The sequence below is a fragment of the Pseudopipra pipra genome, chromosome 6 (assembly GCF_036250125.1).
Source record: "Pseudopipra pipra isolate bDixPip1 chromosome 6, bDixPip1.hap1, whole genome shotgun sequence".
Lineage (NCBI taxonomy): Eukaryota > Metazoa > Chordata > Aves > Passeriformes > Pipridae > Pseudopipra > Pseudopipra pipra.
This window is the reverse complement of record NC_087554.1, coordinates 37,725,698-37,740,402: the sequence shown is the minus strand read 5'-3', so window position 1 is coordinate 37,740,402 and position 14,705 is coordinate 37,725,698. Positions and strand designations below refer to the sequence as shown.

General features: G+C 37.7%; 1 protein-coding gene across 1 annotated transcript in view; it reads right to left on the bottom strand.

The window, feature by feature from the left end:
* Positions 1-233: 233 nt before the first annotated feature.
* NUBPL (NUBP iron-sulfur cluster assembly factor, mitochondrial) overlaps positions 234-14,705 on the bottom strand; it is an 83,472-nt gene continuing 69,000 nt past the window's right edge. Inside the window, exons 9-11 of the mRNA XM_064658581.1 lie at positions 13,883-14,003; positions 10,700-10,782; positions 234-1,147 (exon numbers count right to left, since the gene is read on the bottom strand). Coding sequence (XP_064514651.1) covers positions 1,085-1,147; positions 10,700-10,782; positions 13,883-14,003 — 267 coding nt within the window. The 3' untranslated portion in view covers positions 234-1,084. The remainder of the gene's footprint in view (positions 1,148-10,699; positions 10,783-13,882; positions 14,004-14,705) is intronic.

Here is a 14,705-nt window from a genome sequence, read left to right as displayed (position 1 = left end):
TTCCTCAGAGGTCAACAGCACAATTCCCTAGTATGGTTAAATTCACAGTATGGTATGGTTAACATGCATGTTTAAGATACTCATACTTGATTGTGTAAATGAAAAAGCCTAAATGTCAACTCAAACATCTAATTGTAAATGGAAACTCACTCCCTGAAGGCATAATCTTTCACTTCCACATATTAACACAAAAATAAAGATCAAAGGCAATGAAAAAACAAACCAGAAGGCCGTGCAGTTTGAAGACCAAATATTTCTTTACTTCAAAAATATGTCTTTATATTCAAATTCCAAGTTGCTGCACTGTAGTAGGAATATGCAATCACAAATTTAATTTATCTTGATCATTTGCATTCCCTGTCACACTGAGCTCAGGCAAAACATTTGGTTTTCAGTGAAGACCTCGGTTACCTGGTCTTCTGTCTGGGTTCATTATAATGCAAAACAGCCAAGAAATAAGCCTCGGGGTCATGTAATCCATGCTTCACTAAACCATGAATTGCCTCATGATCGAACTCGATCTGATAATGAATAAATCTGATCACCATTCATCACAAGAACTCTTCAGAGTATATGTGGAATTTTTAAAATTTTCTTATAAGGTGAACACACAAAAAGTACAGCGGTTGCACAACTGACTTTTCTTGTTAAAATCTTGCAGAACTTAAGGTCAGTTTGACAGTTAACTATGTAAAAGCTGAACCAAAACTGAAAGAAATTAAGAATACTGAAAATTTAAGTTTTTAAGCAGGATTAATCCTTTGGCATACCTCTCATCATTCTCCTTGAGTGGAGAGGCTGGTTTTCATTCATAAAATAGCACACGTGAAAAATGCTTGATGATGTTACAATTCAGCAGTTAAATACTGTCTATCACTGTTTGCACACTTCAATCCCTTTGGACATGGACAAGCAATGATTCAAAAACCAGTAAATATCACAATCTTAATTTAATCTCTGGTAAATTAACTCCTAAAGAAGTTCTTAAAACTAAGGTATGGCCTCCACATTATTAGGTAGCAGGACTCTTCTGCATTGGTTGCAACAAAGATGGCTTTTTTTGCAAGTTTCTGTGGTAAATACTTCAAGCAGGAGGTACTGGCAGTCTTCTTACTATTTCCATAGCTATCTTTAGATAGGCTTTAGCCTGTAAAAACAGAAACATATATTTAGCACCTTTCATTTCTATAAAAAGGAACATTTTACATCTCATTAGTTATCTGTTCTTTCACACACCTTCAAAGAAAACCAAAGATATTTAAATAAATGGGTTCAATTTAGTCTGTTTTCCGGAAAAATGATGCATTAATACATAAAATAAGTACAAGCATTATTTAAAATACTGGGGGAGAGGGAGTTTTTAAAATTTAACTCAGTTATTATTCTAAGAATAGAACTTGACTGAACAATTTGTCTTTAAGAGCAAACAGAGTCAACAGTCTCCTGGAAGTGTTGAGGAGGAATAAGACTCTTTAGTCCCACAGGTACTATTAATTATAAACTTCCCTGACCATGACAACCATGCAAAGGACAGAGAATCAGAGAAAACAAAAACATTCCAAAAAAATTTTTTTGAGACAATTAATTACAGACTAGACTGCACTACATAATTTCCTATTCAGACTTTTAAAATTAAAGTATTTTCAAAAAAAAGAAATCTTTCCCAAAGACTGAAGTGGGGTTTGGGAGCAGGGGAAGGACTCCTCTCTCTGAGCAGCGACAGAAACTACAACTGACCATAACCCCCATTCCCCGTCCCCCTGCACCACTGGGGGGGAGGAGGAAGAACACAGAAGGAGGGGTGGGGGGAAGGTGTTTTTTAAGACTGTTTTATTTCTCACTCTTTGGCTCTTATCCTATTAGTAATATTTAAGTACTATCCTGACTTTGAGTCTGTTTTGCCCATGAAGGTAATCAGTCACTGACCCCTCCCAGCTCTTATCTCAACTCATGAATCCTTTGCTGTTTTTTTCTCTCTCCTCTGTCCGGTTGCAGAGGGAGAGTGAGAGAGTGGCTTTAGTGGGTACCTGGTATCTGGCCAGGGTCAACCCACTACACCAACCTACTTCTCCATCTTCTCAAGTAAGTCTGAATATGGTGCCCATATTGACAACTTTCCCTGTTTTACTAGAAGAAATTCCTACAATAACCCCAAATGCACTGATCCTTCCTGCCTCCTGCAGCATTCTCAGACAGCTCTAACCATGAATTAGACCTTGTATCCTTGATGAGCCTTTAAAATAGGAAACGAACTGACACATGCCAGAGGTCAGAGCTTGAGGGGAAGGGAGGGGAGGTTGGTAGCTCCCACTAACTCCCACTGTCACCGGTCTGAACCAGGTGTCAACCTTTTGCAGGGCCACGTACTATTCACGTCTCCTCTTTTCTAGGGATTGCTCCTAGCATGTAGGGTTTTCTTTTCTGGCACTGCCAGCCCCAGCATCTCACAGTCTCAGGGCTCACATCACCTTAAAACTAAAGCAGTGTAATTTTATGAGTTTGCAAGGAAGGCAGACACCAAGGTAGAATTGTTTTCTCCCATATGCATGACTTTGTGGCAAGAACTGTAGAATGAACTATAGAACTTAATTCACAACCATGAAATTAAAACACCTACGGCTACAACTGCAGTGCAGTTGGGTAACACAGCTTGTGTGTAACACCCACCTCACTCAGATACTAATTCCCTGGGTGGTCCAGCTACTCCCCAACTAACCACTCTCCTAGATAAGATAATGGACTAATTTGAAATAAGGTGACTGACTGAAGTCAAGCTGCCTTTGCAGTTAAATGTTTGACTAATTGGTCTAGGAGCACTCCAGGTGGGAATTTTGAACTCTCTTGAATAGTCTCGCAGGCAGCTCCCACTTTGCACAAATCAATTCATGCATCTTAACGAGTCAATTAACAACCTGCATAGAAAATCTGGACCCTTCTAGAGACTGCCCAGGCTGTTTTTCTGCTCCAGAGTTGACCAAACCGTACACAGAATTATAAATCCACCATAAACAGACTTCATTGCTTATATAAATGTTACCCTATGTCAAGATCCCAATAAACTTAAGATTTTTTTCCCCAAAAATACTGTTAATGAGTGTCTGAGTAACAATTTCCCAGTGTACACTGACTCTTATTTGCCAAGCAGCTATCTGCCACTTTGCAACAGGAGGTTCCTGATACAACTCCTTGTAGCCAGTATGCCAGTGTTACCCAGCCCTACAGTTATCAACAACTGGTCTTACCTGCTAAACATCCCTTTTTTTCTGTTTTCCTAGACCACTACTTTGTCTTTTGAACAGACTAGTATCTCATACAAGTCAGTAGAGAATCCTACCAGTAACCTGGCTTCAACAAAAATCAACTGTTTTGAGCCTTAGTTTCCTACCTTTGAACAAATCCTTTAGCTAGCAGTGAGGGCTTGTCTATCAATCAACATACCTGAAAGGTCTAAATGGAATCTTGGTGACTGTCAATATGCATTACATAAAAACAACCCTACGTGTATTGAATAGTTTCTCCTACTCATGAGCTTTCCAACGTGGCATCTGTAGACAGAGAGCACAGTTCAGCTGGTTACTTCGTCATTACTAAGCAAAACAAGTCAGGCTGCAACTGAAAATGGACAGGGTTTATTATTTCCTTTCTGGGTGGAAAACCAGAAGAGAAAAAGTAAAGGATGAGTTCTTATTCATCACTCACCATTTTCATTTTAATAGGATAAAAGCAAACTTTACAGGTCAGTTATTCCCTTTATGTTTGAAAGCTCTAAAGGAATGGTTTACAGACTTTCTGAAAACCATTTTTTTGCTGATGGACAACTTTATATTCAACAATAACACAGCGGTTATCATTCTCCCTGTTTCACAAGAATGAAGAAGTGCACAGGAAGACAATGTCCTAAAATCAGACCAGACTTGTTTATTATGAACACTGCCTAGACGGCATCTGAGAGGAACACAGGGAGGGGCAGAGGCAGAGGTGGAAGGTGACATTCATAGAGTCAAAAGAGCTGCATAACAGCCATGTGAGAGACTGTTCACCTCTCAGACACTGGTACAAACACTGCCAGAAGTGTACAGTTCTTAGGACCTCCAGGGCACAACCAACAATGAAGTGACTAATGGCAGTATAGATGGTGGAGTAGGAAATGGAGAACTTGCAACGAAGTTCACAGAAATAGACTGAAAAGTCCTACTTAGCCTAAATAATCAGAGAACATCCTGATTCCTTACTCTGTAATGAATCTGTATTTTCATGCGATAATAGACAGGTAGATTTAAACTGCAAGGCTATTTATTAGCTCATCTAATTAAGCCCTACAGTAATCTTAGAGAAATATGAGACTTTCAGTTATGGTATTTCATTCTCCCTAAAAATCTTATCCATGAGGGAAGTATGCATCACTGCTAAGATTACTGCAAACAGACTGCACAGGTCACAGCTGAGACTGCCCTGTTCTCATGGATTGCATTGGATTGATTTGGTTTGACCTGCAGGTTTGCCTTCCACTGAAGTGCAGCTCTTAGCCTGAAACCATCTCACTTTAGTGGCTTCCAGTATGTGGTGCAATTGCCACACAAACACAAAACCCAATTTACAATCAACAAAGTCAAAACACATAGCTGATATGACATTTGCCTTCACGCAAACTACTGCATGCAAACAACTTCAGATCAGCAACTGAGAAAAAGCATACTGATACATCACACAGTTGCAGGCCTAATACACCAAAGAGTATAAATTCCAGTACCAACATGGTTTCTAACTCCTACTGCAAGACTCCAAGATTATTAAGATGCTTTATCCAGCCATCCAAAGGAGAATCTATGCAAGTCCTCACTGTCTGGAATATCAAATGCTGCAGATGCTACTATACCTGTAGAGAAGGAAAAGGAATTTAAATCTGTTCAACTGAGCTGTAGGGCTTATACTTTACTCATTGCTAAAGGAAACTAGCAACCATGAGCAACTAATTAAATAGTGACTATCACATACTAGACTTAGCTGCCATCTACATGAAAATAATAGTTGGTAGCTTTTGTTCTTATTAGCACTCTCTGCTCAACCACAGTTCATTTTCCAGTTCAATCAGATTTTTAAACAACTTTAATTTCCATGGAAATTGCTTGCTACTTTGACACAACTCCAGCCTTCAGTGCATGACTGGAGCTGCCCTCTAATGTCTATATTTTACTGTGGTCAACTCAAAAGGCGCTAAAAGCGTGATGATAAACACAGCTTTAAATAAGCTGCCACTTCAGATAAAAGCTTCATGTCACCCAGAGAAATTCCTGATTGCTGCAAGAGGTCCAGAGCCTTTCCCACTCTGTCCTTCTCTGGGCAGTTCTACCATAAGATTCTTTTTTGCATGTTGGCAGGAGTTGCCAGAAGTCTCAGCTCAGAGAAGAGACTTAATGAGACAATAAAAGTCAATCCACACATTATAACATGAAATTAAAGAGGTGGGTAAGTAAGCTGCATTTATGAAACTAAAATCTTAAAGAAAAACCCCCTAGTGCTCATGGGAAATTTCCTGTTAATCCTACATAATAGCAGTTGCAACAGCCAAGCCACTCTGTGAGGGAGCCTCAGCTGGGTAATACTGATATCCCAAGGTGCCACTATGCATATACATCACTCAGATACCAGACAGACATCTAAAAAGACATCTTGTCCAGAAAACATGGTTAAGTAGAACAGTGCAAATCAAATGCAGCACAGTAACATCCTTCAAACAGACTAACCTACCACTCAGAATTTCCTTCAGTGGAGAGAACCATAAATGAAGTTCCGATAGTGTACTACCTATACCCCGAATGAAGGAATTGAACCTACACATACCAAATGTTACTGTGATCATTCAAAGGAAGTCTTGATAATAAGGCTTATTATAAATCATATCACGCAGCCTTCTTTGGGGTTTGCTTTTCTTTAAAGATATTACACAATAGATTGACCACTCATTAAATGGCATTATTGATGACAGCTAAACACCACCAAACATGATTCTATGATTATTTGTTACCAGTACTTCAATTTTTCTCTAACTATTTCTTGCAAGCTTTAAAAGGCTGTACATTTTTACCCTACTTACACATGACCCTTTCACAGAGTTCTACAGGAAAAGTGTTTCCAAATACAAATTTCAGCCGTCTCTTTGGATGACACCACAGTAAGGCTTATAACATTCTGCTCTAATTGAAAAGGGATTTTTAACCAGACTTATTTTGCTCTGTTATGTCAAACTGCAGATGCCTTGTGTCCCTGCTTTCCACCTGACTGGGCTTTTCCTCTCCCCTTATAGATAGTGTGCAATTTTTTGGACTAAAAATCCTTCACCATTATTATATATGAATATACAAAAGCTGCAAGAGTGCTGAATATATTCCACATCGTTAAATGTGTGCTAGATAGTAACAAAACTTCCCTCAAGAAGTATGTGGGGTCTGTATTATACACTGGTCTTGATCACAAACTGGATATGATGACATTAAGCATGTTTTTCAGCCACAGGTCCTGGTTTCCTTGCTCCAGGACAAGGTTAGCTGTTCTATCCAAGTCATAAATTCCTCACCACACTGCATATAAGTTCGTGCACACATGCAAAAGGCTGTGCAATATGGGGATTCCAACACTCTACCTATATATAATTGTGGTGGGGGAAAAAACAGTTTTCCCCCTGAAGTTCTAAAATGGTAACCCCCCCAGGGGGTGGTTACCCTTGGGGTTGAGCCAATGAGCGCTTCTGCAAAATATAAACATATCACCCAGACTGGAAAAGAAGGTTGTAGTAGTTGTTGTTGTTGGAGAAGTGGCCATGTTCTGAGGCCACGAGGAGAAGAGGCACTGGCTTTGCTTCTTTTCACCTTTCCTTGTTTTCCCAGTATACTCTACCTGATTTTTATGGAACAAGAGGGTGAACTCAGTATTTTTCCTTAATAGATTCCAAATGCTTTCCATAACAACATGTGGCAAGAAAACACTAAGGAACTAACTGACCATTATGAGTTTCCTGGAATTTGATTTTTTTTTCCCCCCCAAAAGCAGTCATCTTCTCTATATTTTGTCATGAAGTGTCACTATCTCTTCAATAACGAAGAAGGGCGAAAAGGTGACATCTAAACTTCATTCTTTCATGACTTCTCTGCTGTCTTGAATACATTATCCCTGATAAACCTTAGAGGTGTATCACCTCTCCTCCACAATATTTTTTTTAAACATCTCATTCCCAAGACAAGATGAGAAACATCTACTGCTGGCTTCAGCCTCCAGCATGTCTCTTCCCTGAAATGTCTATCCCAACTTTTAGGATGTGACTGAACACACCGGTACAGCAAATGTATTTCGTACTTGTTTGAGCTGCTGCTTCAGCCTTAAGACAGGTGGGAGTCTGGTGCTCAACAGTCAAAGACAGCCTGTCTGTTCTACCAAGGTATTAATAATAAATCCACTGTGCCATGAAGGCTGTGGTACACTCAAAAGCTTCTAGCAAGAATTCTGCACAAGATAACCACCACACTCTGGGTTTTGCACTCACAAATGGAAGAGATCTTAGCAACCCCTATCTCTTCTCCCAGCGTTGATGGAAAATTCACTGGGCATTTAAACAACTCATTTGGTGTAACAATGACCGCATTGCAATTAATCATGTTCTGTATGTCTTGCTGTGCTTCTAGTCCTCTTATCTGCAAGCTTCAGGATGCCTCTTCCAAATACCTGTTTTGCTGCTGACTCCTTCCCACGGTCCATAGGAGGTTTCCTACATCTGAGCATAATCAATTTCACCTGGTTTCAGTGACCCCTCACTTGTTTTCCCTGACTACCTTTTACCCTACTTTTTTCCCCCCATTCTACCATTTTAGTACCATTCACGATTTTCCTTTACTAGCTTTAGCTGTTTAGAGACTCTTTTGTATGTTTGAGTGAGCAAAAAAATGAAGCCCTAGGCAGCCAATCCACCTTCACAGCCTTATAGAGGAGAGAAATGCTCAACTAATCTCCAGAAGGATCTGTTAAGTCCTCACTGTTGATTAAACTAAGAAATTATTAGCTTTTTGTAAAGGACCTCTGGTCACTCTCAACTGCTGCGTTAGGCTGACATGCGACTACAGCCATATTCAATTTTCTACAGCACATAACAAAGTTTTGTCAGTGAAGAGTGTTAAGAAAAAGCCACAATTTAAACAACTAAGCTGACAGAAACACTAGCATAGGCAATGTTATACCAAGAGCAAAATCATTTTACCAGCACTGTTTATGTCTCCCTGAGGACTGCCTCAAGCTTCACCAGAAGAGAACTCCAGCCATTAAACCTTCACATCCTTTAGCTATATTGTCAGCCTTTTCCATAAGTAGATTATTCTTGTGTATTCTGTGCCTTCCCTGAGGAATAACTTTCTAAGTTCAAACATGCACAGTTCTACAAGTAATTTTCTTTTTTAGTTGTTAGCAATTTCCTGGTCATTTGTAAAACCTCTTTTCCACTAACTACATTTAAGCTTTAAAATAATGAGTTTACACAACTTTGCTTACACATTTTGAAATTCTAGTGTAGAGTCAGAGCTATACTTTCATATATATGCAAGGCAAGTTGAACCCCACAGCAGACGTGTAAGCAAAAAAAGTATTAACTGGCATATTTTAGAAACATCCTTTATTCTAGGCTTGACAGAGCTTAGAAGGTGTGACTATGCTGGGTTTCTAAAAAGTAAATCACCATCCTTATTCCCTACTGTTGGAATCTGTTGGGTATTATTTCAGGTCTATGATTCTGTATTTGATTTGTGTGTTCTAACAAAATCAGCTCAGAATTTTGCATAAAAATCCCCTGCACATTTAAGAGACAAGAGCAGGGATAATTTCAGCAGATATTGTTCTCTATCTGAAAACTTGTGATTGTTCATGCATGAATAGCCACAATTTTAGTTTACTTGAGAAACATGGTGATGAGTGTCATGTATTAAAGATTAGAATCTGACCTTATATGACCTCTTCCACCATCAGTTATGTACTAAGAATTTGATTTTTCTTTTTTTCTTTTAAAATATAAGAGAACAACAATATTTTTTCTATCTTTAAAATGAGAAGCAAACCAGGGACAAAGGGAAATTCTTTTTTATTCTGTAGAGATTAGTGACATTTAAGAAAACCTCATTCTCTGAGAAGAATGATTATCTCACAGACACAATGGCAGAGAAGGATATTAAAGAGTTTTCCCCAGAGTCACACATATTTGTAAATCTTTATTCCTCTTCACATTTAACTTAATTGCCACAAATGGTGAATATAACCCATCCTTTTGTTATCAAGAATATAGTTCAAGGACAAACAGATGGCAACACAGACTTTCTTGTGTTTTTTTTATTTTCAGAATGCTATTCTCCATGTCTGAATTTTTAGATCAATAGTCCAGCAAGCTACAGGCCCTTGGTTATTACAAATTTCTGATACTGAGAGCTGTGAGCCTTCCATCTTAGTTTGCTCAGCTGTTTTATTTCAACTTCGACCAAAGCCATGCATCCATTCAAACCTTCACACTGCTGATCAAACTTCCCAGAGAGAAACTACCACATAGATTATAAGAATTCCTTTTCACAAGGACCTGAACTCAAGATCACTACATTATTCCACAGCATGGGCCTTGCCCAAGTCTAGCAAAAATATTGCATTCAATTAGAAATCAACATGCAATAGTGCTGCTGCTTCTCCCTCAAAACAAAATGACATATTACAATTTTAAGACTGTCACTGTTCCTCCAGAATCCCAATCAGTGTTATTAAACACTGGATTGACAATGTTAATCCTGTCCTCCTTTTTTTCTTAATCTTCTAAAACACTGGGAAGGAAACAAGTATTTCAGCATGTGCCTAACAATCATGATATTAAAAAATAAATAGGTACCATAGGTACGGTCTACCTTATCTCAAATTAATTCTACCATCTATTATCAGCATTAATCACTTCTTTTCACTATAACATCTAAGCAGCAGTCAAAAGTGAGGCTGCATCATGCCATATACTATGCACAGCACCCTGCCCTACAGAGCCTGGCGTACAAACTCCAGCAGAGGAGAAAGAAAACACCAGACAGGAAAATCTTACTCTATCAGTATTAATGAAGTTCTGTACGTACAACTACTTTTCTTTACAGACTTGTGTAATTGACTCTCACCACCTCACCAATTCCTACTTTCCACAGGCAAGAAAATATTATGGTAAATGCACAGAAAAATCCATTTCCTCCTGTGTGTAAATTGCTCCACTTCCTGCTGAGAACAACTCAGGTACTGACAAAGCGCAGGTTTTGTTCCAAACATCTTTGGATGGGACCCTTTGACAGTTTCCAGGCTCAGCTACCAAAGGCTCAACTGACAGTTTTAGAGGACCTACATTAGCTGCAAGGTCTCATGAGGCTTGACACTGACCTTCCTCCTCTTGGCGTGCCAGGACCTGGATCAAATCTTCATTATACCGAATGATTCAGCCTAATTAAACAAAACCAAACCCACAGAAGCAGAACGGATGACCAGCATTCCAAAATCAAGGGCTTGAGTTACTTCATGATACTACCTTCTTTTATCTTATTTCCTTAAGTTCCATTCAGACACACATTTTTCGAACAGCAATACCAAGAAGCCCTCTCCACTCATTTTCGGAGGGGGGCTTTTTGTTGCTTTAAGTGCAATGCACCAAACTTACAGCATCACTTTGAGGCTGAGCGATCACAACAGGCTGTCCTGAATCACACGACTCCCGTATATTAACGTGCAGTGGAATGTCTCCTGCATCAAAAATAGCAAGATACACATATGTGAAGACCTAATACTTCTTAAATGTTTCTTTAGAATAGCCCTGAAGTAACTTGATATCAAATTTCAGTTCAGTATATTCTTTGAATTACTTAATCTCCCAGAATTAGCATTTAAAATGAATACTGGCTGCAGTACAGTTTCCTTACATCCATAATAAATAATGCCAAACTATTTTGGACTTTTCATGCTCTGAATAGGAAGGACCGTGCATTGTCATTTATTAGAGAAGGCAGGGCTTTTTGCCTCAAACAAACAGAAAAACACAGGCTGAGATACAAATTATTTTGCATACATTAAATGAGTTGCCTGAGTTTTGGGAAAATGCTCATCATGCAACTTACTCTTCAGCCTATCTCCTCATCGTATGTTCTTTTCTGTGTTGTTTTAAGATTTTAATCAGTGTTCAAAGACTTCTTTGAATACTAAATTTCCAAATAATAGCATTTGTTATTGCCCTTATTAGGCCTTGGATTCAATTCAAAGATGGACAGCTATTCAGCTCATTCTTCTTTCCAACAGAAATCTTCTTTATATTCTGCTTTTATAATGAGCAGAGAACTGTCAGAGAGGAAAGGAACATTCTAAAGGAGAGTCAATTAGCAGCTCTTTTCCATTCTGAAACATACTTTCCAAAACACAGATTTCAGCACTACAAAAAACTTGGAGGTTCCTATGTTTAGTTCACTGCTACATAAAAAATTATAAAGTGAATTGAAGACCAAATTTCTTTCAATGGAAGACACAGCTACATTTTACATCATGGATGGACGCAGACAGAACAGCCTGAGTTCAACCCTGACTGATGTCAGAAACTGTATCGGTTTAATTTGTACACTTTAGCAACATTTATTTAACTCAAACCAAGCCAGTGTAAATTACTGAGGTTCAGTGTATGCAGAAAAAGAAACATTAAAAAAACTATATGAAAATTGACAAAGCTTAAGAGAATAAAAAACAGAACGCAAAGGAAGCAGGAATACAAACAAAACACAGTTATGGCCACCAAACTTCAGAAAAAAAAATTTCAGAGAAAGAGAGAGAAAAATCAGTAGCACAAAACTCTTTCTCACAAACCTTATCACATTTTCCTTTAGGGAACAATAAAAAGACAAGACAATCAGAAGTATATGAAATAATAAACTACACCTGAAAGTGTTCTGGCAACTGCTAATTGTCTTCTGTCACAAACAAAAATAAATGAAGTATTCGGTAAAATTAATAGCAGCCGACTCTGAGCAAGTAGAAGGAAAATACTTTTCAATCCTGCACATTGTTACCTTGCGGAATTTGTCAGATGCTAGCTTGTCAGGTTTCAAAGGAGCACTAGATTCTTATTTAAACAAACAGAATAGCCATGTTGCAAAATATAAGCAAAATAAATTTAGAAATACTAATTTTAAATATATATATTTATATATATTTTTATATATATATTATATATTTTTTTTAACATATATATATATGTAAAAATAAGTTCTCAAGGTTTTGGGGCAGAATTCAAATAACATTGAAATAAAACTTCCATTTGGGATAGATTAATGTAAAATCTGTAAGCAGTAATTCTTACAATACCATATGGTATTATTATATAATGGTCATCCCTGGAAGGAGGAGTGCACTAATCAGATCAAGCACTGTGACTCTAAATTTAACCCTTGAGGCACTATTCTTAATCTTAGTGTGGTCCTTCACTGACAGTTTGAAGTTAAACTTCACTCTCGTTTTCTTCATATATCTCATCTATCCCCTGCTAAATCTGTACATCTCTCACATCACTCCTAATTAAACACAATCATGATCGGTTCTTCCCTCGTAGGAGATAACACAAATCACCGATGGGACCAATGGCACAGTACATCATTTGTGCCTGAGTATCTAAATGCATGTTTGATTCAACTGCTTGCAGAGCATTTGCATCCATCCACATAACCAGGACTGTAGAAGCCCCCTTGGGCCTCAATCACAACTCATTATATATTCAGAAAACTAAAAGATAGCCCAAAAGCATGTCTTTAATTATGTGTTGCCTTGCTATCTTATGTCTATGTCAGACCTTGATGTTTCTATGTTGATCTTTCTAAGTGAGCTTCCTGGTTCCTTTTAATGAATTAGCTATGGAAAATCATTGAGATAATTACAGTAATACATGGAAACACATCATTAGTGCATGCAATTATCCCATTTACCAACTTAATTATGTTGCGTTATATTCTTTACTTACAGCACAGGTTGAACCATGCCTTTTTAAAATAGCGATGTATATTTTCAAGATTCATGTATATTTTAGCTTATAAGTATGCATTTAATTGTGGCTAATCACAGAATTATGGAATGGTTGAAATTGGAAGGGACCTTAAAGATCTCCTAGTTCCAAACCCCCTGCCATGGACAGGGACACCTTCCACTAGACCAGATTGCTCAGAGTCCCATCCAACCTGGCCTTGAACACTTCCAGGGATGGAGCATCCACAACTGCTCTGGGCAACCTGTGCCAGTGCCTCACCACCCTCACAGGAAAGAATTTCTTCCTACCATCTAACCTAAATCCACCCTCCTTCAGTTTAAAGTAATTCCCCCTTGCCCTGTCATTGCCTGCCCTTGCAAAAAGTCTCTAGCTTTCCTATAAGCCCTTTTAGGATGCTATAAGGTCTCCACCAAGTCAATATGTAACAACTCATTTCATTTAAATGAAATAAATGAGAAAACATTTATTGACATTACTGGACAGAGTTTAGGTCTGTCCTAAAACCAAAGAGAATTCTTGATTATTAGTAAAAATTGCTGTATAATCAATTTCAGGTAATACAGCACACTGATATCAAAACAATTCACGTTCTGGATTGCTGGCAAATACAAAGATTTAAGATACAATTCAAGAATTTTCATAATCAGTCAGCATTGCCATTACAAGAACGACAAGGAACATAGCATACTACTTATTAGTTCTATTATATCTGAACACTGTCTGAATATAGAGTAATCTAGGATTATGCAGTTCTATATTTCAGTTCATGCTTCACACACACCATTCAATTTTTCTTGAAAAATAGAAACATTTCTATATTCTTACCCAAAATATCCAACCCAAGGGTTTTTGCTAGATCTCTTACACCGTCAGCTCCAAAGATATGTGTCTCATGCTTACATTTAGGACATTGGAAAACGCTCATATTCTGAACCAGTCCTAAAACCTGTTAAAGTAAAGGAAAGGATGTTCAAACCTGGCATTCAAGCACTGGTATTTCCATTATTCATCTCTGACAATAAAGAATAGATTATCAACTATAAATTCACACAGAGTACTCATTTAAAATAGGAATCAGACTCATTAACATCATTATCAGTTCTTATTAGTCATTTCAGTTGCACCATCATTTGTGCATTATTTCAATTTTATCACATTTATACCTCTCAAAGACTAACAGATTTATTTGTAATGAAAAGTACCTCTTGCACAGGCCTATCTTGCCAAGAACCCTCCCTGCCAGTATTTCATTTTCAAACTCTGAATACTGGAAGAATTTCCATGCTGTGTTTTACAGTTTTGTACTTTGCAGTTTCAGGAAACACAAAATAAAAACACACCATTACAAGGAATTACACAATCAGATATCCTTTTAAGGTATTTTTATAAATAATCCTGTAGGGAAATGTTTTCCAAAAGAATCAGATTTGCTATTCTTCTGAAGAGCAGAAACACATTTTAAAGATCAAACATAAGAAATAGTTATGTGAAACTAAGTGGCAAAACCCACAGCATAACAATCTAATACACACGTTCTGGATACCTTTCTGTTGAAGCCAGGTGTTCAACATCATCCTTACAAAATATGCCAAATGAAAATTTGTGAAATCATTCACACAAAAAAAATATTCTTTCACAATACACAATA